General features: G+C 47.2%; 1 protein-coding gene across 1 annotated transcript; it reads left to right on the top strand.

Moving 5' to 3' along the window:
- The first annotated feature begins 215 nt into the window (after positions 1-215).
- On the top strand, positions 216-17,809 carry LOC149372277 (alpha-N-acetylgalactosaminidase-like). Its single transcript, XM_089566708.1, has 8 exons — positions 216-395; positions 6,278-6,452; positions 10,238-10,412; positions 12,108-12,282; positions 14,738-14,832; positions 15,526-15,687; positions 16,292-16,489; positions 16,782-17,809. Exons 2-8 carry the CDS (start codon positions 6,289-6,291, stop codon positions 17,523-17,525), a joined length of 1,713 nt encoding a protein of 570 aa, XP_089422834.1. The 5' UTR covers positions 216-395; positions 6,278-6,288; the 3' UTR covers positions 17,526-17,809.
- Positions 17,810-22,754: the final 4,945 nt, after the last annotated feature.

The raw sequence follows: 22,754 nt of genomic DNA, 5'->3' as shown, positions 1-22,754 counted from the left end.
GTGGCCGCCGACAGGGCAGAGGATTCTCGAACACAACCAGGAACAATAAACAAAACGAATGACTAGAACGTGGACAGACAGACAGTAACCCGAGAGGCAGAGATGCTGATGAAAAGGCTGGGTCAGTAGGAAGAGCAAAACGCAAGCAGTAGAACAAGCCCAGCTTGTTCTCCCCACACGCGAGCACTCTCGCCCAATCTCTCTCTCTCTCTGCGCTCGCCACGATAATCTCGTTCGCCGCTCTTCCCTTTTCAGCTATCACGCGACGCGACGGAGCGCTCTGGGCGTCTCCGATAGCAGTAGCCGAGCGCCCTCGACGAACCATTCGGCCGCATAGAGACCAGTCGTGCATTTCATTTTTGCTATTGCGCCGGACCGACGGCCTGCGACCAAAGGTACGTGTAACGCCGTTTCTTTTTGTTTTTTTTTCTAATGGCCTTTTTTTCTAATATCGCGAAACTTCCATGCGCATTTCTGTGTGTGTTAGGAGATCGGCCTCCGTGAGCTAGCACGCGCCCGAGGCACGTGGAGTTTACGTGTTTTATGCTGGTTGAGACAAGTGCGCGATGGGATTCGCGGACGTCCGAGCGTTGCGTTGCATTATATAATCCAGTGAGCGGAAGATAGGCTCCGCTTGGAAGTTAACGCGCTTGAAACGCGAGATGGCAGGCGCCTGGAATTCGAGATGACGCCCGCAAAGAACGCGTGCTTCCTCTTTGCTGTGAATTGGCCCCAATGACGCTGGAACACGGTGGTGGAAAAGTTTGGTTTGGTTTGGTTTATGGGGTTTAACATCCCAAAGCGACTAAGGCTATGAGAGACGCCGTAGTGGAGGGTTCCGGAAATTTCGACCACCTGGGGTTCTTTAACGTGCACTGCCATCGCACAGTACACGGGCCTCTAGAATTTCTCCTCCAAAGAAATTCAATCGCCGCGGCCGGGATCGAACCTGCGTATTTCGGGTCAGCAGCCGAGCACCATAACCACTGAGCCACCGCGGCGGCCAAAGTTGGTTTGTACTTGACGATACAGTGTAACATCAAGCGTTTATGTTCCTCGGTACTGCTGTGCAATGTTCACTCTAACAAAAAACAAGAAAAAGCACTCGCATGCTAGGATTAGACGTGACCATTGGATGTCAGTCTGGTTCCCGGTGTCCTTAACTGTTTGCACTTTAACATTCGATTGAGTTGTTTGTGGAGTGCGCTACACTTCTTTAAACTCTAACTAGGCATGTGCGTATAGTAGTTTTGTGGTTCGAAGCGAATTTGAAGTGAATAGTAGTTTTCTTCGAATAATTTCTGACCAAATATTTCGAATACTTCTGGCACACAAATCAGGTTGAAGGCACAATAGGAATTTTCGAAATCATGTATTTTCGAGTACACAAGGTCAGTACACGAAAGACAGAGAGAACCAATCGAAAGTTTGTCACACTCGTTGAATATGTGTGGACTTTTTTCAAAAATGGCCATCTGAACTTGGGGGAGCCGAGCTACAGGCAGTTCCGACGTATCTGTAGGAACCTATACGTGGGGCCTCCAACTGCTGCTCTTAAAGCGACTGCGTCGTTGCGCAGCTGTTGCTTTTCAGCGGTGATTCCACGGACGCCTACTAGGCCTAAGCACCACGCTCCCAGCGCCAATGCGCATCAGGCGTCGAAAAGGGGCACCTATCTCAGTGCCACGTGCTAGGCCCCTCTCACTTTTGTTTAGCGAATTTCATGCAAAGAGCAGTTGCGGCAGCTGCAGTCAGCTCAAACTCATTCCGCGGAAGTCAAGGGAGCCGCTCGTCCTCCGATTAGAGCGGTTTAGCGAAAGGCAATCCCCTTCCGTGGGTAGCCACTGCGCATGCGCAGATCGCCCAGAGGGCACCACATGGCCCCAGACGCCGGCAAGCTGTTTGCATATTATTTATTTATTTATTAGTACCTCAAAGGCCCACTAGGGGCATTACATGAGGGGTGGGCATACATATCATTGAAGAAAAAAATCAGTGATGAATGATTTGAAGTATTCCAGGCCAGGATGGATGAAAGCTTCAGCGGGGAGGTCGTTCCTGTCTCTTGCGGTCTGGGCGAAGAATGATTTTAGGTGCGCAGAAGTAGATGCTCGAGGTGTATGGACAGCTTTCGGATGACTGATGCGAAGTGAAAGGCGGTATGCAGGGGTGATAACAGATTGGCTGAAATGCGAATGATAAAACTTGTGGAAAAGGCAAAGTCTGGCTATTTTTCGACGGGATTCAAGGCTGGGGAGGTTAGCTTTTGTTTTCAATGCTGTTACGCTCGTATGATATGAGTAATCAGAATATACGAATCTTATCGCGCGGCTCAGGACGCACTCAAGGGTTTTGGCTAGGTTAATTTGTTGGGGGTCCCAGATTGAGCATGAATATTCAAGTTTAGGACGGACAAGAGTTAAATAGGCGGACAGTTTTACGGAAGCAGGTGCCAAACGCAAGTTACGCTTTAGATAACCAAGAACACGGTTAGCTTCGTTGGTTATGTTCATTATGTGGGTGGTCCAAGAGAAATCCTGTGTAAAGCTAATACCTAAATATTTATATATCTGCCCTGTCTGGACCAATCAGCGTGTGTACACTGGCGGCGCGTGGAAGCGAATCGCGCTATTCTAAGTTTCAGTTTCCGTGCGCTGTAACCTGGCAGGTACAGATCTGGGCGCCGCGCTTCCTCTTGCTTGCGTGTATTGCCGCGATCATGCGCGGAACGGCTGCAGCATACGCGCGGGATGCAGGCACGCGGCATGGAGTCGGTGGTTTTGGTTGCGCGCACGTCGATGTGCCAGCCCGGAGGAGGTACTCTGAACCGAAAAAAACGAAGCAAGGGCTCCAGAAACGTTAATCGCTCGATACGAATGCTTCGAGGTTTCGAATACCGAACATTCGGATCGAATCGAGAATCTAAAGCTTTACTATTCGACCGAATATTCGAAATTGTCGAATATTCGCACATATGCCTAATATAATAACGTATACATGTGTTCAACACTTGACGAAGTTAACACCAGAGCATTTTAAGGCGCACATGCGTTCAACACACACAAGTAGGCATTAATATATACAACTTTCTTCAAAATATATGGTATACATGCCCGTGAGAAAAATCTCAATAGTAAGCTGCACTGAGTACCCGACCACTTCTTTCCAAGAGCACTTTTCCTTGCAACCGGCTGCTATTGTTCTCGTTTGCAGTAATCATCACAACCGTGTTGCAAAAAGGTCACTTATCGAAAACAAAAACTGGGCACCGAATTTGCTTTCAATCGACGAATGGAAAAGCTGAAGAGATGCTGATAAGAATAGAACAAAAGCAAGAACAATACGCATAATCTCTTCGCTGCTGCGTCTATCGCTTCGGTTGGAGTGCAGGTGTTCCCAGAGTAGCCTGTGAATCGAAGGCATATTCTCAGCTAAATATTGCATGTAAGGTCACACGTTGCTACTGCTTGTTAATGCTTGTGCCCAAGCGTAGGTTAATGTGCACGTAAAAAAAAAAAAACAATGTAAACACTGAAGAAAGGCAGTTGAGAAAGATCAAGCTCGAGATGACTTCATATTGACCCCCGGTAAAAGTGTGCGCCCTGTGGAGCCCTATCCAGCGTTTTGCTTCCCGTGAGGGGTGGTTCCATAAAATGGTTACGGTGGAATATGTCTGAACATTAAGCGAAAAGCAGAAAGATGCAACCAGCGCCCATATTATGTGATTTTGCGGCAAATGGCATTGTTACAGAGGTGTATTATCGCTGCAAATTAGCAGTTTCTATGCTGTTTTTCTTTTATTGCGCCTTTCTCCGCAATGTTATTTGTCATAAACCGTCCAACAAATCTAAGTACACTACCCATGCGTACGTACTCACCAACGTGCTTTAGAAGTGTGTACTAAAAGCAAGGGGCAGAAGTTCGTCGCGTGGCTGCAGAAGGCCAGAGTAACTGCTTCAGAAAAAGGTCGCATTTCATTTGTGTTTTAACTTACATGTGCCCACGACGGTGAGAGAGGGGGCTACTCTCCTGCGTTCGGCAGACAAAACAAGGCGCCGCGCTAGGCCTGTACGACACTGCACGGACAGGTCTCGCGCTTGCGGCGCCAGGAACGTGGGGAAAAAACCGGTTTTGTGCACGCCGGAGTCGTACTAGCGGAGACGTAATCCGGTTTACCGGACGCATCTTGCGCATGCGCAGTCACCCCGCCTTGCCGCACCGACGTCACTGCGCGTGCGCAGGAGGCGTCCGGTAGACCGGTATGCGTCTCCGCTAGCACGTCTCCGGCATGCTCAAAACGTCTAATAAAGGGCTTTTCGTACCGAGACACCGAACGCATCGGTCGTTCCCTGCGCCTGTTGCATGCACGTGAGAGGTACAGTTTTTGTCAAAGCCAAGAGGTCTGCTTCGGAGCCCTGCAATGTGGTTCCTCTTGCATAATCAGGGACCCTAATCTCACCAAGGCGGGAGAAATTTAAGGCCTCAACCTTCTCAAGCTTAGGACTGTCAGATGTGCTTAAGAGCCCCGCTACGCGGCTTGGAAGAAAGCCCCTTGGACTGTATATTTTTGACAAAGACTGTACGTTTCGGTAGTATGTCACCGTCCTTCACTTCACAATCGAGACCAACCATAGATATTTAGCGCCTATTTTTAAAAACTGCGGATGTGCACGATGCGTTTTTCATAATACATAGTGCATGTCGCCTGGCAGATATCTGGTTGCCGCTGACACGCTGTCTCGACAGCCTTTCCTGAACAGGATAGCGGCGATCCTGAAGAAGAAATTTTATCCTACGTCAGACTGTGGGGATATGCCCAGATGATCGGTGTTCACTGACGCATGCTTTGCTAATGACAGAGTCAGACAATGTCGCTAGTAGCCGCAACGTAGCAGTGCTGTGCCTTTTCTTTAACAGACTGTTCTAATGCATGGGTGCGTCTAAGCTTTTTGGCGCATTAAGAATTCCGCTGAAAGTAAGGGACAATCACTGCTATGTGGGCTAGTTCAGGGATAAGCACGGTTTGCAGACGCTCAGATTTCAGCACCATGGTGTCTCCACTATGCGACTACGGTCCGCTCAGCTCAGCCGGTTTAAGAGGACTTCTTATTCCTAATAGCAGAACACACAGAAAAGGTAGTAGTGCAGAGACGTAATATAAGTTGCGCGCAGATGGTGGAAACAAGGTGATACATAAGAGTTAGTACGTCTATGCAATGAACACGAATTTCTAATTAGGCTAGAAAGCATGAGGGTGATGAAAATAAGTTTTAATTTTCTTTGAATTGTGCGAAAAGAAGGTGTAAGCACTCCTTGTTATGCTTAGGAAACGTACCTTAATTTACATATTCTCAGTAATAAGGTGCCGAAGTCCTCTTAATTTCAGACAAAGATGTTTCAGTTACAGATCGAAATCTTTGCATTGTTCCAGTCTCAGAAACAACTTTTCTTTTTTATTCTTGACCCTCAGCTTTCACTTGCAAAATCAGGCTTGACCGGAAATACCAGCCATACCTGACTATGCCATTCCCCCAATTACCCTAAGTGACTGAGTATCCCTCCAAGCGCAGCATGGTTTATGTACGCGAAGTTTGTTTGGCTACTTATTTTCGAGGGCATAGGTGTGGGCTAGGAAGTTTCCTATCTAAGGCACATATACGGAGTTTAGAGACACGCTTAGAAGTGAAAGGCTATTATATTAGTAAAAATTTTCGCTCAGTGTTAATTGTCAATGGGAGCGCTGACACCAGTCACAGATCAGAGTACCTCGCTATGCAACGTCTCGGTATGATTATCATCATCGGTTTGGAAAAAAAAAATAGGCGCATCAATGTTCTCAACTGACAGGTGAGGCACCGAAGGAAGTGCGTTCAGAGAGATCTTAACCATTTAGAAGAGTTGCATAAGATAGTTTTCTTTTCCGGTCTGCATCAACGCTTTAATTTGGAACATGTAGTGAGAGTGGGTTTCGTCCTTACTCCCTCCCGTATTTAGGACTTGCACGAATGCTACATTGACCCCCCTACGCAGCTTCGAAGCAAACCCCGTTGGGCTCTTTACATTCGGCAAAGCTTTACGTATAGTCACGAAGATGGGAGGAATTAATTAGTGTGCGAAGAAAAATGGGTGTAAATTCAACTCCAGACATTCATTATTTTGGCCATGCTTACTGTTCAAGAGACGTAAACGAGAAAAAGAAATCTGCCCAGAAAAAAAAAAAAAAAAACCGTTTTGGGTTAATGGTCGCTTCCGTACTGAACGTCTTCTAATTATTCAGGAAAGTAGGCGATGACGTCACGGTTGCTGCTTTCCCTCGTGGGAATCCTATGCTTGGCGGGCACCGGTCGGGGCCTGGACAACGGACTGGCGCGCACGCCGCCTATGGGATGGCTCTCGTGGGAGCGCTTCCTCTGCAACATTGACTGCACCACTGACCCGGAGAACTGCATCAGGTACGGAGATCTGCTTCAGCGGTTAAGACGAAAAAAAAAGCATACCAGAAATACTGGCGCAAACACGGAAACAAGGACTTCTCGTCGGTAAGACACGTGTCAGATAATGCACAGACCACTGACTCTTGAGTTACCTTCAGTATTCCGAAAGGGTCGGGTATTTTAACGTTTATTAATTGCACCCTGACCGCATTCCTTCGCAAAGGCAGCTGCAGAAGACGACTGAAACTAACAAAGAACATAACCTCAAGTGTGCTCTCTAGCATAATTAATATTGCACGTTCCGTTTGTTGCAATGTTTAAAAGGGATTGCTGTGAACTCTTCCAGATTTTTTTGCCGATGTTTATTGACTGAGGACAGAAAGGGGGTATGTAATGATGGCTGAAAGAAAACGATGGTTCCTCAGTTGCTTACTTAAAAATGTACGTTAGTTTAATGAATTGGTAATTGCACGTGTACTAGTTTTTGTTTTATTGGTACTGCATTTGCTTTCATTTACCCGCATTACTCATTCTTCATGCATGTGCACAAATAAGCGCCTCATGGGCAGTAATCAAGTTCTGCCCGCTTACATTCGAAGCAGATCAGTTGTTTGTACTTCGATCAGTGAGGCCGCTTATAGCTCCAACATTGGCCAGCCTTGCATTGCTTTCTGGCGTAGTGGGAATGGCTAGCAAACCGTACATGTATATGGTTCTTTGTGCCGCATTCGAAGGGGCGCTCGATATAGCAAGCAAGAGAGGGATCAATCATTCTGTTGGCTCTTGTTTTTTGTGGAGGACAATGGAAGGCCACAGTGCTGAAACTGCACAGTGAAGCCTATCCTTTCCCGCACATGTGAGCCTTCAAGATTTTGCGAAAAGCAGCTGCCGGTAGGAGACAAAGGCTACAGCTGTCGGTGCCTTTCCGCGGTGCTGGGACTGGTTTACTAACAAGAAAAATATGCTCTGGAATGACCAACCTCTTTTGTGAAAAAAAAAAAAAAGGCTACAGGTTCGAAACGCTGATCTTAGGATTGCAGCCGCAGCAGGGTCCTGCTCAAAATAAACATGATACCGCGTTTACTTGACTGAGAGGTGTAGCTCGATTTTACCATGACAAGGCTTAACAGATGCAGCAGTTCAAGTGCAAGGACTTTTCTAAAAGCACTTTTTTTTTAGGATGCGTCATGACACTGAAACAGACTGACGCGCGAACAAAACTAATGTTCACCATTTGAGCCAAAGGGAGCTAGAGGTTTATAAAATAGTGAGTATCTTGGCCTTGGGTGATTAATCACGGCTGACCTGAATAATGCGAGACTAGTTGGGCGAGAAAAACTAAGTTGGATTATTTTGGCACGCTCTTCGATGTGATGAACGACAGGTTGAAGATATTCTGAAAATATATATACAACGAAAGCATTTGGCCCGTACTCGGTTATGTAGCCTTATTTCAGCATTAAGCAAAATGCTTGAATTACGGATGAAGATGGCCGAGCGTGCGAGAGAAAGGAATATGGCGGGTGTAGCGCTAAAAGACCGAAATTCGAGATCAGCATAGTTTACGAAATGAACCAAAAGGAAAATTACATTTTAGCTTAATTGAAGGGGAATGAATAAACTTTAGACAGGCCAGGTAATCCTAGGAACTGATGGTGACTAGTCTAGTGGAGAGGAAGAATGGATACTGAAGGAAAGCGTAATTAGAGATGTCAAGAATTTAGGTGTGGCGAGGGAGAACTATATAAAAAATGGAGAGGGGTGTCCAAAGCTGGCGCAGGACAACAGTCACTTGGAATCAGCGACAGAAGCCTTCGTTCTGTAGAGAACTAGACGCAACTAATGGTGATTATACGTTTAAACACGCCTCTTGAGCATTGCGCAGAGTTCTAATTTCCTTTTTACTTATTTTTATTTTTTGTTTTGAAAGGGGCCATTATCCGAGTTCAAAATTTAAAGACAGCTTTCACGAATTCATGTATCAGAGCCTCTTGAGCCGGCTATAGCAATTAAAGCCATGAGTAAAAAACTTTTCGGATGCCGGAATTAAATTGTGTGATTAGCGACGCTTACCCGGAGATGGGATATTGCTTGGTGGAGCCAAAACTTGGGTCAGTAACAAGTACTTACACAGGAAACCCAATAACGCCATCGCTTACGCAAAGAAGCTTTTCGCCGGCGGGTGTGTCGCTTTACTTGTTTTATTCATCTGCTTCGCCACGTGGATGTAACATCTTGCCAAAAGTAAACGGAGAACTGAGGTTATTCCTATCCGCGAAGTGCACCCCTTTTGTTACTCCTTAAACACTAAATCTGTGTAAGTTAAGGAGAAACTTTGTTCATACCTTTGGAGACCTTGTGGCCTTTAAGGGGATTGCAAGTGCTCGACTACACGGCTGAGAAGCAGAACCCACTGCCTGGTTTCTTTTTGGCAAAGATGGCAAAGCACTTCAAACAGAAGTCAAGCTCAAGAAAAAGGAGAAAAAAGGAGGTCATCCTCACGCCTGCGGCATGCTCACCCATGAGCAGCCGTTTAAGATATTTGTGTCAACGTGCTCGTTGACTGGACGCCACTATATTCTCTGCTGTGGATGCAAGAAGAGGTGTTTATCATTACAGTATTTACCAAATTCTAACACGGACTTTTTTTTTCAAGAAAATCATGCCTCGGAACGATATGCGCTTTACAGTCGGATACAGAACCGAAACCACGCTAAGAACAGACCCAACGTCATGGTCATAATAATGTGCCCGTTAAGTCATTCCGCGCTGGCAGTTCTCACGGCTGGCATTTCGGAGACGCTAGGCAGAACACTCTTCATTTTCTTTTGCAAACTTTATCATCCGAAACTGCGGGGCCGAGACGCGGGGCCGGCGCCCCGCTACCGCCAGGATGCATGAAGCTCCGCGTGTAAATAAAAATGGTAAATTATTATTTTAATCGGTTCCTCTACTGAAAATTCGAGCTGCGCGTCATTAGATATTAAATACTTTTAACTTAGAACGCCCCGCTACCGCGTACCGCAAGCCAGCACTGCTCATGCGCAGATTGCCCTGCAGGCGCCAGATGACGCCACGTTCCCTTTTACAGTAGAGTCACTGACTCTAGCTTACAGCACGTACGCTAGACGCATCGAGGCCAATCAGGGTCTGTGCAGAGGTGGGGCGCGGTTCGCTGTAAACGGTAGCGGTACGCGCTGTGCTAAAAGCATCTACCCAGCTAGTTCACGGTTGCGATTGCTTCCCGAGACAAGCGGTGCGCAGCGCGAGGTAACTTCCAGCTAATGACTTTATTTTCACTAACCTCCGGAGCGTGCATCATGCCTGAATCCGAAACTACAGGACCTTTAGCAGTTAGGTTAGCTACTTACCAGGCTAGTAGGTCGATTCGCGCGCGTGTGTTGAAAGCTCGGAAGGTGCCCTGTGCTATCGCCATTGTTCTCCATTTGTCGCCAACTGTTGGCTAGCATTTGCGTTGTTAGGCGTATGTTACTATGAGGTGTGGTCACCGCGATGATAGCGAAGAAGAAACGTCATGAGAGCCGCTATGACCAACTCGGAAGCTGATATGAACTTCGATTCAGACTTTAGACAAATTATGCTTTTTGCATTTTCGCGGTTATGAAAATTGGGTGCGTGTTTAAGGTAATTGAGTTACCCTGCACAAAAAGTTGTCTATTCATCAAGTCGGCGCACCTTGCGACAGAAGAACAGTGCTAATTAATGTCCTTTAGTCCGTGTCTGTGCTGAGTATAGGTGCTAGATGCGCTCATTTTATCATTTTTTTATCAATCCGTTGGCAGCGAGCGGCTCTACAAGACAATGGCAGACATCATGGAGACCCAGGGTTACCGAGATGCTGGATACGAGTTTGTAAACGTCGATGACTGCTGGATGTCCAACAGACGCGACGTCGATGGACGTCTGCAGCCCAACGCCACCCGATTCCCGAGCGGCATGAAGGCCCTCGCTGACTACGTGAGTCGAGAGCCTTTTATCCGGCTTTGTCTACAAACCAAATTAAATACCAACGGCTAACAAAACCCACAGATGCATGTACTTTTTTCTGGTATTTCGTCGGCTCGAGCAGAAGCGTCATTTGGCCCCACTATTTATACTGTTGATTCCTGCATGCCTACCTTGGCCGCAATTATGAGGTCGAAGGTGCGGCTTAAAAGGATTTAGGAGAGAATGAATTATCGTCTAAGCGGATTCTTCAAAAGCCGTTCTAGCTCTATAAAAACGCGTTAGGTACTTTCATTCTAGCGATTTAGTAGATGTAAAGAATGAAAACTCGAGGCCAGTTTGCCCTGTCAGAAAGAAACTGAGATGGAGGCGCTGCTGTCGTCTCGACAGCGTGAGATCCTTCGCACTATGCTTTCTTTCTTTGATTCTTCTTACTCTCAATCCCGTCTACCGCTTTCTCTGCTTGCCCCCCGAAAACCACCTTATGACATCGCTTCGAGATTTTGGAAGGCCTCAAATGAGAAGCACGTTAGAGTAGCGAAAAATGTGAAACACAAACTCAAGAAACGCAAGATGTGAAGAGCTTCTCGCGTTCTTGCCGTGACCTTTTCGAAGCGCAGTGTTTCATGGCTTCCTTTTTTTCCCGCTAGCTTGTTAGCTTGGAAAAAGACCGGTTATCCACTAAGCCCCGTACGCCATGATGTCCTCTTTCTTTCTTTGAATGTGATGAGGGCACTGCTTCAGAACTTGTAATGTCGTAATCACTCTGATTAGTTGCCGCAGAAACGATGTGTACACTGCAATTCACGTCCAAACTTAAGAAATACGAACACGAGTGGCTCGCTAGGTGAATGAACGGGAAGGGGGCGGTTCCTGGCTTATTTCTGCCCGCATTTAAGTGGTATGCACTGAGTCAGCGGACAGTGTTCTTTCCGCTGGTGTTCAGTCAGCAGGACCGTATGTTGGTAGCGACGTCCGGTTGCAGCTGTTACTGCTACATTAGCAACAAAGCCATACTCGAATCGTAGGGTGGAGAAATTGAGCACCGCTTAAATGGCATCAGTGCATTCCGGCTAAGAGCGCGTTGTTTGTTACTGACGTCATCTTCACCGTGACTGTCCAAGAGGCCTCTAGCCTTCCACTCCAGCCTAGTCCGTTCAATCAGCTTGAGTTGTTCACCGGCTCGTGTAGCCAGAAGGGCGGTCTTCCAGGAGGTTGGTGTGCTTGAGTGAATGGGCAGAGCACAAATGGGATGGGGCACTCCCAGATGTAAATATAAAGGGTGGACCACTTGGAGTTTATTAACGGACGCATACATCGCACAGTACTACACAGGCGCTACTTGCGCACGGGCGCTTAATTCTAAGGGATGAATGACACACAGCAAATTCATAGGAAAGGTGCTATTCCAGTGCACTTATGTTTTTGATTTATTCATCAAATCAGTGAGCTCTAATTAGTCCAGCTTCTCATTCTAACTATGAACTTGTATTTGCGAATGCCTAACAAATCAGCCACTGCTTCACTGAATACATACTTCACACACGAGGAGGTGGGATTTGTTTCTTAATTCGAAGACTTGTCGTATGGCATAAAAGAGGCTGTCGATGAGCTAAAGTAGGTCATGGAGGCTTTTCTCTTCCAGAAACCTCAGCAGGCTCTTAACGCCATTAGCTCTATTAAGTCACCGCTGCATTATCCTCCCAGATCCACTCCAAGGGCCTCAAGTTCGGCATCTACCAGGACTCCGGCCTGAAGACATGCGCGGGCTACCCCGGCAGCCTGTGCAACTATATGACTGACGCGCGCACGTTCGCCGACTGGGGCGTCGACATGCTCAAGCTGGACGGGTGTAACGTCAACCCGCGCATCATGGACATCCGTGAGCAACTCCGCATTTCCACATGGTCGAGCTCAAACGATAAAAGTGAAAAGATAGACACAGTTTTACGTTTACGGCGATTCAAGCTATGAGGGACGCCGTATAGTAAAGGGCTCCGGAAATTTCTACCACCTGGGGTTCTTTAACGCGTTTTTATGCGAAGCATACTACTTTAGCTACCACTTCAGCCCTTCACCGTGGTTATGCGCCTCCAAATCACGTGATACATGACGTCACACCACGTGACACGATGACGTCACGGCAGTGGAGAAACGGGGGCCCACCTCGCGCCGTCGCTGTGGTTGTGCGCCTCCAAATCACGTGATACACGACGTCACACCACGTGACACGATGACGTCACGACAGTGCAGAAACGGGGGCCCACCTCGCGCCGTCGCTGTGGTTGTGCGCCTCCAAATCACGTGATACATGACGTCACACCACGTGACACGATGACGTCACGACAGTGGAGAAACGGGGGCCCACCTCGCGCCGTCGCTGTGGTTGTGCGCCTCCAAATTACGCGACACGATGATGCTTCGCATTCTCCAGGCTTAACCAAGTTAAGCCTCAGCCATTTTTTTAACGTTTCATCGCACAGTACACGGGCCTCTAAAATAGACACAGTTTTCGTTCAATTGTTTAATAAATTTGAATGCCACACTATCTTAATGGCGTCTCCCAACCCACTGGACTAACGTCATTTCATCTTCGAGTTGTTGATAAAGCGCCTTTTTCACTTGCGAGCACTGCGTATGCTCGCCTCTAACCCTGTTCACTCTTGAAGGCGAATCATCAGCTTGGCACCGGCTAACCGCAGAAAGGCGGTACAAGCTCACTTCGTGCTGCATTCGTGATTAGGTAACTTGTGATGCCTGTGTATCGAGCTGCACATGGAGATAAGGCCCTTGCTAGACTCCTTGCCTTTCGCCGTTTGCTCCGAATTCCGCACCCATAATAAAACGAAGAGAATAAAATACTCAGGCGATCCTTGGTGGGTCATTTTAATGCGTTAGCACCCAAACGTTCGTTATATATGAGGTTAGCACACTAAAGTTCATTATATCCGAGGTGCTGCTCTCAGGTTCGTTATATCCGAGGTGAACACACTAAGTTCATTACATCCGAAGTCTAGACACGAAAGTTAGTTATATCAGAGGTAAGATATAAAAGTTCGTTATATCCGAGGTTAACACACGAAAGACTGTTATATCCGAGGTGGCATACTTAAGTCCGTTATATTAGTGTTCATTTCATGCTAAATATTTTCTGTGTCTACAAACAATAAAATTTCTTCTCTTTCTATTTTGGATATATATTCGAATGGAAGGGAAAAAAAGAGAAGAGGATGAAGGGGAAGACGCGTAACTCGAGGGCGTTATCTATTTCAGTGGTTTACGGTAACAATAGCACCTGTCTTGCGCCACTTTTTTCTGTGCCGCTTTATTCATACTTTTTTTCTTTTCGTCATGACAAAAATATTCAAATAGAAGCACCTCTGTACGTAATTTCCCTCGGGTAGCGAGAGTGTGGAGATGTCGGTGCAAAGAAGAAAATCACACAAAGTGAGAGACTGTCACGTTGATAGGCGATTTCACCATAGCTCAAAAGTTTCTTCAACTTCAATTCAGCGGGTACTTGCATGTACGAGCTCAGGTGTATCGCGTCGACCTTAACACGTTTTTCAGCTCTTTGATGTTTTTTTTTTTTTCCTGATCGCAAGGTTCTCAGCCCAAGGTAATCCTTTTAGGGCGGTTTCAACGCAATATTTCGGGCTGGATTGTACTTTGCTCAGCACCCTGTTCACCTCATTACGTCTCGCGCACCTTGCGAAAGCCTCATTATTCGTCGCAAAACCTGAATATTCGCTTTACGGTTTCGCGAGCCGGGCGACGAGTCAAGGATCGTGGCCTGCAGTAATTCTGGCCAGCTTAGTTGTCACGTTCGAAATTTTAAGCTCCGCAAAACTGGACAACTCTGTTCAAAATGGAGGGGTTATGTTTAGAAAATGTAGTCAGTGCGGCCGGAACCAAAAAGTTGATATAAGTCACAGAAACAAGACTAGTTTATGAGGGTTTAACGTCCCAAAGCGACTCATTGTATGAGGGACGCCGTAGTGAATGGCTCCAGAAATTTCGACCACCTGGGGTTTTTTATACTGCACCGACATCGCACAGTACACGGGCCTCTAGAATTTCGCCTCCATCGAAATTAGACTGTCGCGGCCGGGATCGAACCCACGTCCTTCGGGTCAGCAGCCGAGCGCCATAACCACTGAGCCACTTCGGCGGCTTCGGTAGGATTAGCTTAAAGGGGTATTTTTCTGAATAAAATATAAAACAGGAAAGAGTCATGAGGTATGATTCATAAAAACTTTAACGGTGGCTGATGCTTCATATCTCTATATTAGTCTCCTTTGTGTGTTGGTTCTCATAACCGCGTCCTCTCTATGCAGTGTACCCTGCCTACACACAGGCCCTGAATAGGACCGGCCGAAAAATGGTGTTCTCATGCAGCTGGCCTGCCTACCAGGTCGACCTCGGCATGAAGGTGTGTTGAGTACTTTTTTATTTTCCCAAAAATTATTTTCTCACACACAATAAGATTTGGTCCCGAAGCTGGCTTCGATGTGTTATGCATTCCAGCCACCATGGCTGTATACGCCTCGCTAACACTCAACGCTTGAAAGTAATTTTCTAATTTGAGAAAAAACGGTCTCCTCGAGAGCAATTAGAATTCGCTGTGATGTTTTGTAAATGGCGCTTTTGTATATGCATGAGTACGGCGTCAAAAAAAGCACTGCTTACACGCAACTGCAAAATTGCAGAGCCCCCCCCCCCCCCCCCCCCCCCCCGCCTTGAGATCAGCTCGTGGTCGTTGTCTGCGTGAAATGACGCCTCCGATAATAAGGTCATAGGAGCCATTGTCGCCAGTCATGTGACCTACCGGTCCCATTACAGATTAACAGAATCTCTGGACACGGTTCGATCACGGCAGTTCAAGGTGCCTCAGGAAAACGGCATGATGTAGCCAGGACCTCATGGCCTGGATTTGTACCGAAGATGCAAATTTTAGATTGTGCTACCGTACGACAATACATTAGATTCTTAATGCAGTATTTCGTGCCAGTTGTAGCTGTCTGTTTTCTTCACTTATATCTACACATTAGAAGGTAGCGTAGGCGATGCAAGCCGGACTTTGGAGTCGTGATCAACTCCCTCCGTCTTTCCCTTCTGAGCGCAGCCTAACTACGGGGCCATCGGCCGAGCTTGCAACTTGTGGCGTAACTACGACGACATCACAGACTCCTGGGACAGCGTGCTCTCCATCCTTGACTACTACGCCACAGTCCAGGACACCTTGGTGGGTGCGTCAGGGCCCGGACGTTGGAGTGACCCGGACATGGTGTGTTCCAAATAGTGATGCCCTTTTACAGAGTGTTCTTTATACATTGGATAGACTCGCAGCCGCTAACATTTGAAGCCATTTAGGCGTTGCAGGGGTTAAGTGCTTAATAGCCGAGGGCGCAGTCGAGTATATAGTGCGTGAGGCAGGTCTCGGGTTAAGGTAAAGAGCACCTTTTGTCCTTTCGAGCATTATCTGTGCTGTGTGGGCATTGAAGGAACTTGCTATGCTTGGAACCATTACTCGCGTTGGTTTAAAACCATCGCAATGAAATCCGTTCGCACTGAATGAAGGCCTAGCCAGCTGTTCAGTCAAGGTGGCGACTGGCGCTCATGGAGATGGTGGCTCTATCTGAGTGGTCTTCATGAGGCAACGGCGATACCAATGAACGCAGAGTCTTCGGCGTCATTCCGAAAGTGTTAAGGTGAAAAGCTTGAGTGCTCTAAAGTTACCCCAGCTACATGAGATCGCTTCTTCGCCATTATTTGACAGGGTAGCGGTGATAACATGAACTACCTGCAAACGCGCGTGAGTGTTGCATTTCCGCAGTGACCCATCTCATAACCGCCGTCCTCTTATCACCGCGCTTGTGCCTGATGCGCAGCTAATCATCGGCAACTACGGCCTGAGCTACGACCAGAGCAAGGCCCAAATGGCGCTGTGGGCCATCCTGGCTGCTCCGCTCTTCATGTCCGTCGATCTGAGGACAATTCGTCCGGAGTTCAAGGACATCCTACTCAATAAGCAGATCATAGCCATCAACCAGGACCCACTTGGCAGGATGGGAAGGCGTATCGTGACGGTAAGCCATCCTGAACTGTTAGCATGCAATTGCATTATCTCGGAGTCCCGCCTCCTTGAGATCACCTCGTGGTCGTTGTCTGCGTGAAATGACGCCTCAAATAATAAGGTCATATGAGCCATTGTCATCAGTCACGTGACCTATGGGTCCCATTACCGATTAATAGAATCTATGGACGCATTCTGTTGTAGCATTCTCTTCTCCCTATCACGTTTACATTGCAGCTGACGCTAAAAAGCGTCACTTTACGCGAACGCCTGTTCAACTTTTTCTTATTCCTTCACCGCCGCAGGAAAAGGGTATCGAACTGTGGGCTCGACCGGTGACGCCGCTGGCCGACGATGGCTCGACCTCGGCGGCCATCGTGCTCTTCAACCGGCGACACATCGGAGGCCCCGTGAAGGTCACCATCCAGCTGGCCAGCATTGGCCTCAACTACTTCAACGGCTACAAGGTGGCGGACCTGTACGATGCGACCTCACCGGTGGCCTTGTTCAAGCCGCTGGATGACATCACGGTGGCCGTGAACCCGTCCGGCGTGGTGATGCTCAAGGCTGAGCCCGTTCCCGCACCTCGTCCCCAGGAGCCGCAGCAGCAACAACCACAACAGCCGCAGCAACAGCAGCCACAGCAGCAGCAGCCCAGCGCGCAGGGAGGCGAAGGAGGAGGCGTTTCCAAGCCTGCGGAGGAAAAGATCGCCGAAATTATCGCCACCAAGACGGGCGGCGGTGGTGGCGGCCTTACGATTGGTGCGGGTAGCATAGGCGGCGTTGGAGAAGGAAGCACAGGAGGCGAGTCGGGTGGTACCAGAGGCACGACCGGTGGGGCCGAAGCCAGTACTGGAGCGGGCGGCGCAGGTGCAGGAGCGAGTGCAGGTGGCAATGTCGGCGGCGGAGCTGAAGGCACAGGTGGTGCCGGTGGCGGGGCCAGTGGTGGCGCAACGGCAGCCGGCGGCGCCAGCAGCGGTGGTGCTGGCGCGTCGGAAACCGTTGTCGTTAAGGTTCCCGAAGGTACCAAGACCGGGATCACAGCTTAAACGTCAACGCTGAACATATTATATTGCAGTAACGGACCCACGGATTTGAGCATGTGGCGATAAAAAATGAGCAAAAAACGATTTTCTTGTGACTCGTTAAGGAAACGTTAAAGACGTTTTCTACTTTAACAGCGCAAGACCTGTGTCAATACGTGTTCAAAAGAAAGGGAAAAAAAGGAGCTTGCCTTAAGTTGGCCGAACTACTGAAAGCATTCTCTCGCATGACATGAACAGTGTATGTACAGTTATTAGTTAATAAATGCACCCAACGTTTCTTCTTGGGAGTTTTTTTGTTTGTATGCCCATTTTTCTGTTTCCGCCAATGTGACAGGTCATAATATTACATGAGTAACAATACTATTACAGAAGGACAGCCCTCGGCTGCCGATAAAACGAGCAGCACCGAGTAATATGTAGTGCAAAGAATAATGTTCAAATGAAAAAGAAAGTTGTTGAAATTAACCAAACTCCAAGAAACAGGTCACTGGGATAACTGTAACCCTATTAGAGCCAAAATAAATTTTTGAGCTGAAAATAAATATAAGAAGACAGGAAAGGGAAGCAAGATATGACGACAGCATGTACGAGAAAAGCCGGCATCTGGACAAGGTTGTGTTGTACCATCCCTACTGAGACGCTCCATTAGAGCGGCGCGGGGGGAATAACGGTCTGCGTACGATATGAAAAAGTATATGAATATCTATATGCTTTCTACTGCTTCTAAATGATGTGCAGGACATGATGCACAGTCCGTATGAACTGCGACTTTTCTAGTACAGGTTATCCGTATAGTGCATGTAGACTCTATGTGCTTTTCATATAAAAATTTTCACTAGTTATCTTGAAAAAACTACGTTTCTCCCGCCCGTTGTTGTGTGTCTGTTTTTAGTGCTGTTTATCCAAGACGGACGAGCTCCTCGCTACAAAATGAGCTGGACACAAATAAAAATAGGCTCATAGAAACTGTTTTCATAAGACACTTTAGCTACTACTACGTGCAAACATTGTAGTGAAATATACGTACGCACGCTTCCAGCTCGCCACGTAGGGACAACGCCGTGCGGATATTTTTATTTCGCGTTGGCACGTGAAGCTAACATATATGCCGATTGTGTTGCGCGCGTTGTCGGTGAAGCATGTTAAAAACTGCTTAAAACAGTCTTGAAGCCTTCCGCCTTTGCTTTTGGGCATGGTAAAAGTCGGGTCATCATGTGCAGGGAATCCGCGCAAGCGTGAAATCGAGTTTGTAACGAACTGAACCTTGGTTTGCTTTGCAAGCTACAACATATGTAAAATTATCCGACTCAACTTTTCTTAGAACTTCGGGACCCCCTCTCTCTTGAGAAGCTAATACGGGGCATTCGCGTATAAAATTCGCGTCTTGAAATAAGGTTGGCTGTTATTCAGAGCTTTCTTTTACTTCTTCTCAATGACCTCACCTTTCAAAAGCATTATCTAGTTGCTTGTTGAAAAGGCAGTCACGCGTTTTCAATGCGAAGACTCGACTTTCTGCTCAAAGAAGCCATTCTTGCGTGTGGTGCGGACTTAAATTTGCCACTCAGTGCGCACTTCATTACTTGGTGTATGAGAATGCTATAACAGCCCGGTTGCTCTCGGACGCGAAGAGTGCAAACCCTCGGAAGAGAATTCATTAATTAAGATGGTGAGATTGCAGTGGAAACTGTGCGTTCCACAGGTGCGGTTTAATCCAAGAAAACAAAGCAAAAAAAAGTTTTAAAAAGCAGGCATATCTTGTCCTTCCTTTGAAAGGCAAACTTAATGGAAAGTCCAGTACCTAGATAAAGGAATAATTTTGCGGAATAAATGTGATAATACACTGCGGTCAAGTGCCAGTGACAGCATTTTAAGCGGCAGAAGTTTAAACTTTGTTTATAAACTGCCAATTTAGAATTTGCGTATTCGGCTACACTACTACACTGGAAAACTAACCAGGTAATTAATAGAAACACATTCAGGGCAGGAAATATAATTTTCGCGACACAATGGAGCCTAGAGTGTCAATTTTTTACTAGTAAGAGGACAACCGCTGTTGTTTAAATGAAATAAAAATAAAGAGCCTTTTCACGAAAAATTCTACCACTGGCACTGAGATACCTCTCACTATAGGGCACCGACTAGTGCCAGTCTACGCGTGAGTCTACGCAGCTAGTCTACGTGTGAATCCTCCATATGTGAGCGATTTCAGCACGAAGCGCTAAACACTAAAAGGAAGACAAAAAAAAAATCTGGACATGAGGGCTCAACGAGGCTCGTCATTGTCAAAGCGTGGCTCCGGACAGACATTCTGAAACGGGGCAAGTAGCTCTGTAGAAGATAATGTAGTGAAGTACTCCTGTCATCTCCAGATTACGCTGACATTTGCCTACACCGCTTCCGGTGGTCACATTGCGATTAAAAGACCAGCAATACCACAGTGTCTACACCTGAATAGTTACGTCATGTGAAGGAAAAAAAATTATGGAGACACTTAAGCTGTACCTTAACGGTATGACGCGATAGCGTTGATGGTTATTTGCTGCATTCTTTTTTAACTAGTACCTCTTTCTAATTGCATAAACTCATTAGCATAGATCAGTAGGCATGCTAGACCATGTGATTCACCACAAGACATACAAGGCCTATATCTAACAAAGCCGAACAAACGTGACTCAAGGCCTAGGGGTTTCGTATCTGACTCGCAACCCAAGAGCCATGGGTACGATTCCCGTCTAATTATTCAATCTTTATTTCAATCGTAATCTACTTACTTTACATCCCTATTCGACATAATAACATTTCACTCACACTACAACCTCAGAGTCCCAATTTAACTCCAGTTTTTAAAGTTTCGATTCCGCACCTCAACCAGTGACGTCACAACTTCCTCAACCAATCCTCAATTAGTGTGACAACGCGCGCGGCCCTCTATAATCCTTTGGCCTCGAGGGTATATGTAAATAAATAAATAAATTATTATAATTCATGTGTATGGTGTGTGATAGAAGGGTAGATGAGGGCGCCGCAGCGTAGTAGAAGTCCCTGTAGCCACTTAGCGTCTGGCAATGGCAGGGCACATGAATGTTACCTATCCATTCAAAACTGAACATGCATTCGTTGTGGCTGTTCCCAGCAATAGACGACATAAAGAACTTCTGTTGGGAATGAGAGAATCCCACTGGTAGAGAGAGAGAGAGAGAGAGGTAACTTTTATTTTTAAGCTCAAGTGCGAGTCTTCTGCCCACTGGTAGATGTGGTTCGATAAAGGTCACGAGGCGGGTGGTGCGAGCGCGGCGGGTGAATTTATGCAGAGGACTCCATTAAGGCAACCCAATTAGCCGTGTAATTGAATCAAGTTCTCAGGCAATGGTGGTTCTTGGGAACTAAATTGTGAACATCTTTTATTTTCTACCGGGAGTATTGAGCAACCTCGTTAGCCTCGTCGGCGGTGCTGGTGACAAGAACGCTTCGGGGAGTTCCATCCTTGTTGCAAAAGAGTTCGATGTTTACTTGATATCTCACGAAGATCATCTCACCACACTGATTGCATGGACTGATCACTGGACCAAAACAAAAAGCAGAGTTGGTGTTTCGTTACTCGGCTGATATGCGATAGCACAGGGCTGAAGACTGAAGTCAATATTCGCGTTCAAAGAACGCGCGCGGTGTTGTTGGTTATTCACAGTTACCTTTTTATTATAACGTGTGTTTTATTTCCTACATTTCGATGTCTTTCGAATGAACGTGAGCTTGGGCCTGAGCCCATCGAGTTACGAAGGCAGAAATCGCTCGTTATGTGAGCCATATATATCACTTCGTTCAGCCGTCGCCTGACCAGCCAGTCTCTCACAATACCACCATGTTCTGTAGGTCGGCAAAATTGCTGAAGCGGTTAAGAGAAACACGCATGCAGCTACGAGTGACCCGGCTGCTACAAAAGTTGCCAAGCCCTGGAAAGAGGCTCTCGCGATGCTCGGATGAAAAATTTCGCATGTATATCCAGTTCTCAGAATGCATCCCACGTTTTGCACTGCACGCTATACCCCCGAAAGTAAAGCAGGCTACACTGCTGTGCACGGTACATTTAGCGTGCGTCGCTGTATATCACAAGCGACGTGACAAGTTTCGCGATGAAATGTTTGTGCGTCGATCGAGAAGCTCGCAGGGTGTGTTCGATGCGCGTAGAGCGTCAAGGATGAAGTCGGCAATGAGGCCCAAGGCACCTGCGAACCGTATCTCGGTCCCCGGACACCTCCCTCGTGCCTGCAGGTTCGTTCATATATCTTGTCGCCTTCAAGCGAGGAATTAGCCGGGCAAGTTAGTACATGACGTAAAATTAGCAGTGAAACAAAAGGGACAAAGAAGAAGAAGACACAGACACCAGCACTTTGTTCTTTTTTTATTTTTATAAACCCCAGCAAGGCATGCCTTGAGAAAGAGGCCTTATGCCTCCGTGATCGAGAGGCGGCTTCGATGCGTCCGCAGAACAGCTTTACTTTCTGTGTAGTTTGCTACAACTCGAGAACGCAGCGGCAGTTGCCCGCCAAAGAAAGCCCCCCAGCATATGGCGATCATCTATTCTCACTCTGCACCTCCTAACGTGCACCTTATTTGCCGCCGTGGGATGACAAAGGCTACTGACCACGACGTCTTGTTGACAGGTCCAGTAAACTGGCTGAAGGACCTAATTTGAGGGGCGTTCCAGTTGCGTTCTTCATATTCGATTACAGCAGTTTCGTTGGGCGCAAACGAAGTACGCAGCTCCAGTCTTCAAAAAATACTTATGTACAATAATATGCATGTATTTAGTGTGCGTGCGTGCATTCGTGTTCGGCGTAGTGGTTTAGCGGCTCATCGGTCGTGTTTTAGAGGAACGAAAGTAGAGACCCGGTGACGTCTAAATCAATCCGGAAGTCTTTACAACGACGCGTCACGCTGTCCTCCATCAATCTCCGAGACGTAAAAACCAGCCACTATTTTGAAGCGCATGTACGCGTAATTCCTGCAAGCTAATTCCGCGCGAAATGGAACCTTGTGCTGAAGACCTCTATGCGTTCACGTGCGGCACGGCGGAAACATGCAGGAATAGTGCGTTGGTGACCAACCATGACACTCAAGCTCTCGCGCATCCTCGCAGCACGAGCATCCGATTTCTCAAGAATACGCATCACCGCACTTTGGCCTCGAAGTCAACATATTTGACACTTATTTGCTCGTTTTTGTTTTTAGAGC

The sequence above is a fragment of the Amblyomma mixtum genome, chromosome 1 (genome assembly GCF_055824585.1).
Source record: "Amblyomma mixtum isolate Tamu chromosome 1, ASM5582458v1, whole genome shotgun sequence".
Lineage (NCBI taxonomy): Eukaryota > Metazoa > Arthropoda > Arachnida > Ixodida > Ixodidae > Amblyomma > Amblyomma mixtum.
The sequence above is the reverse complement of the archived record's forward strand: the minus strand, read 5'-3'. Positions and strand labels throughout refer to the sequence as shown.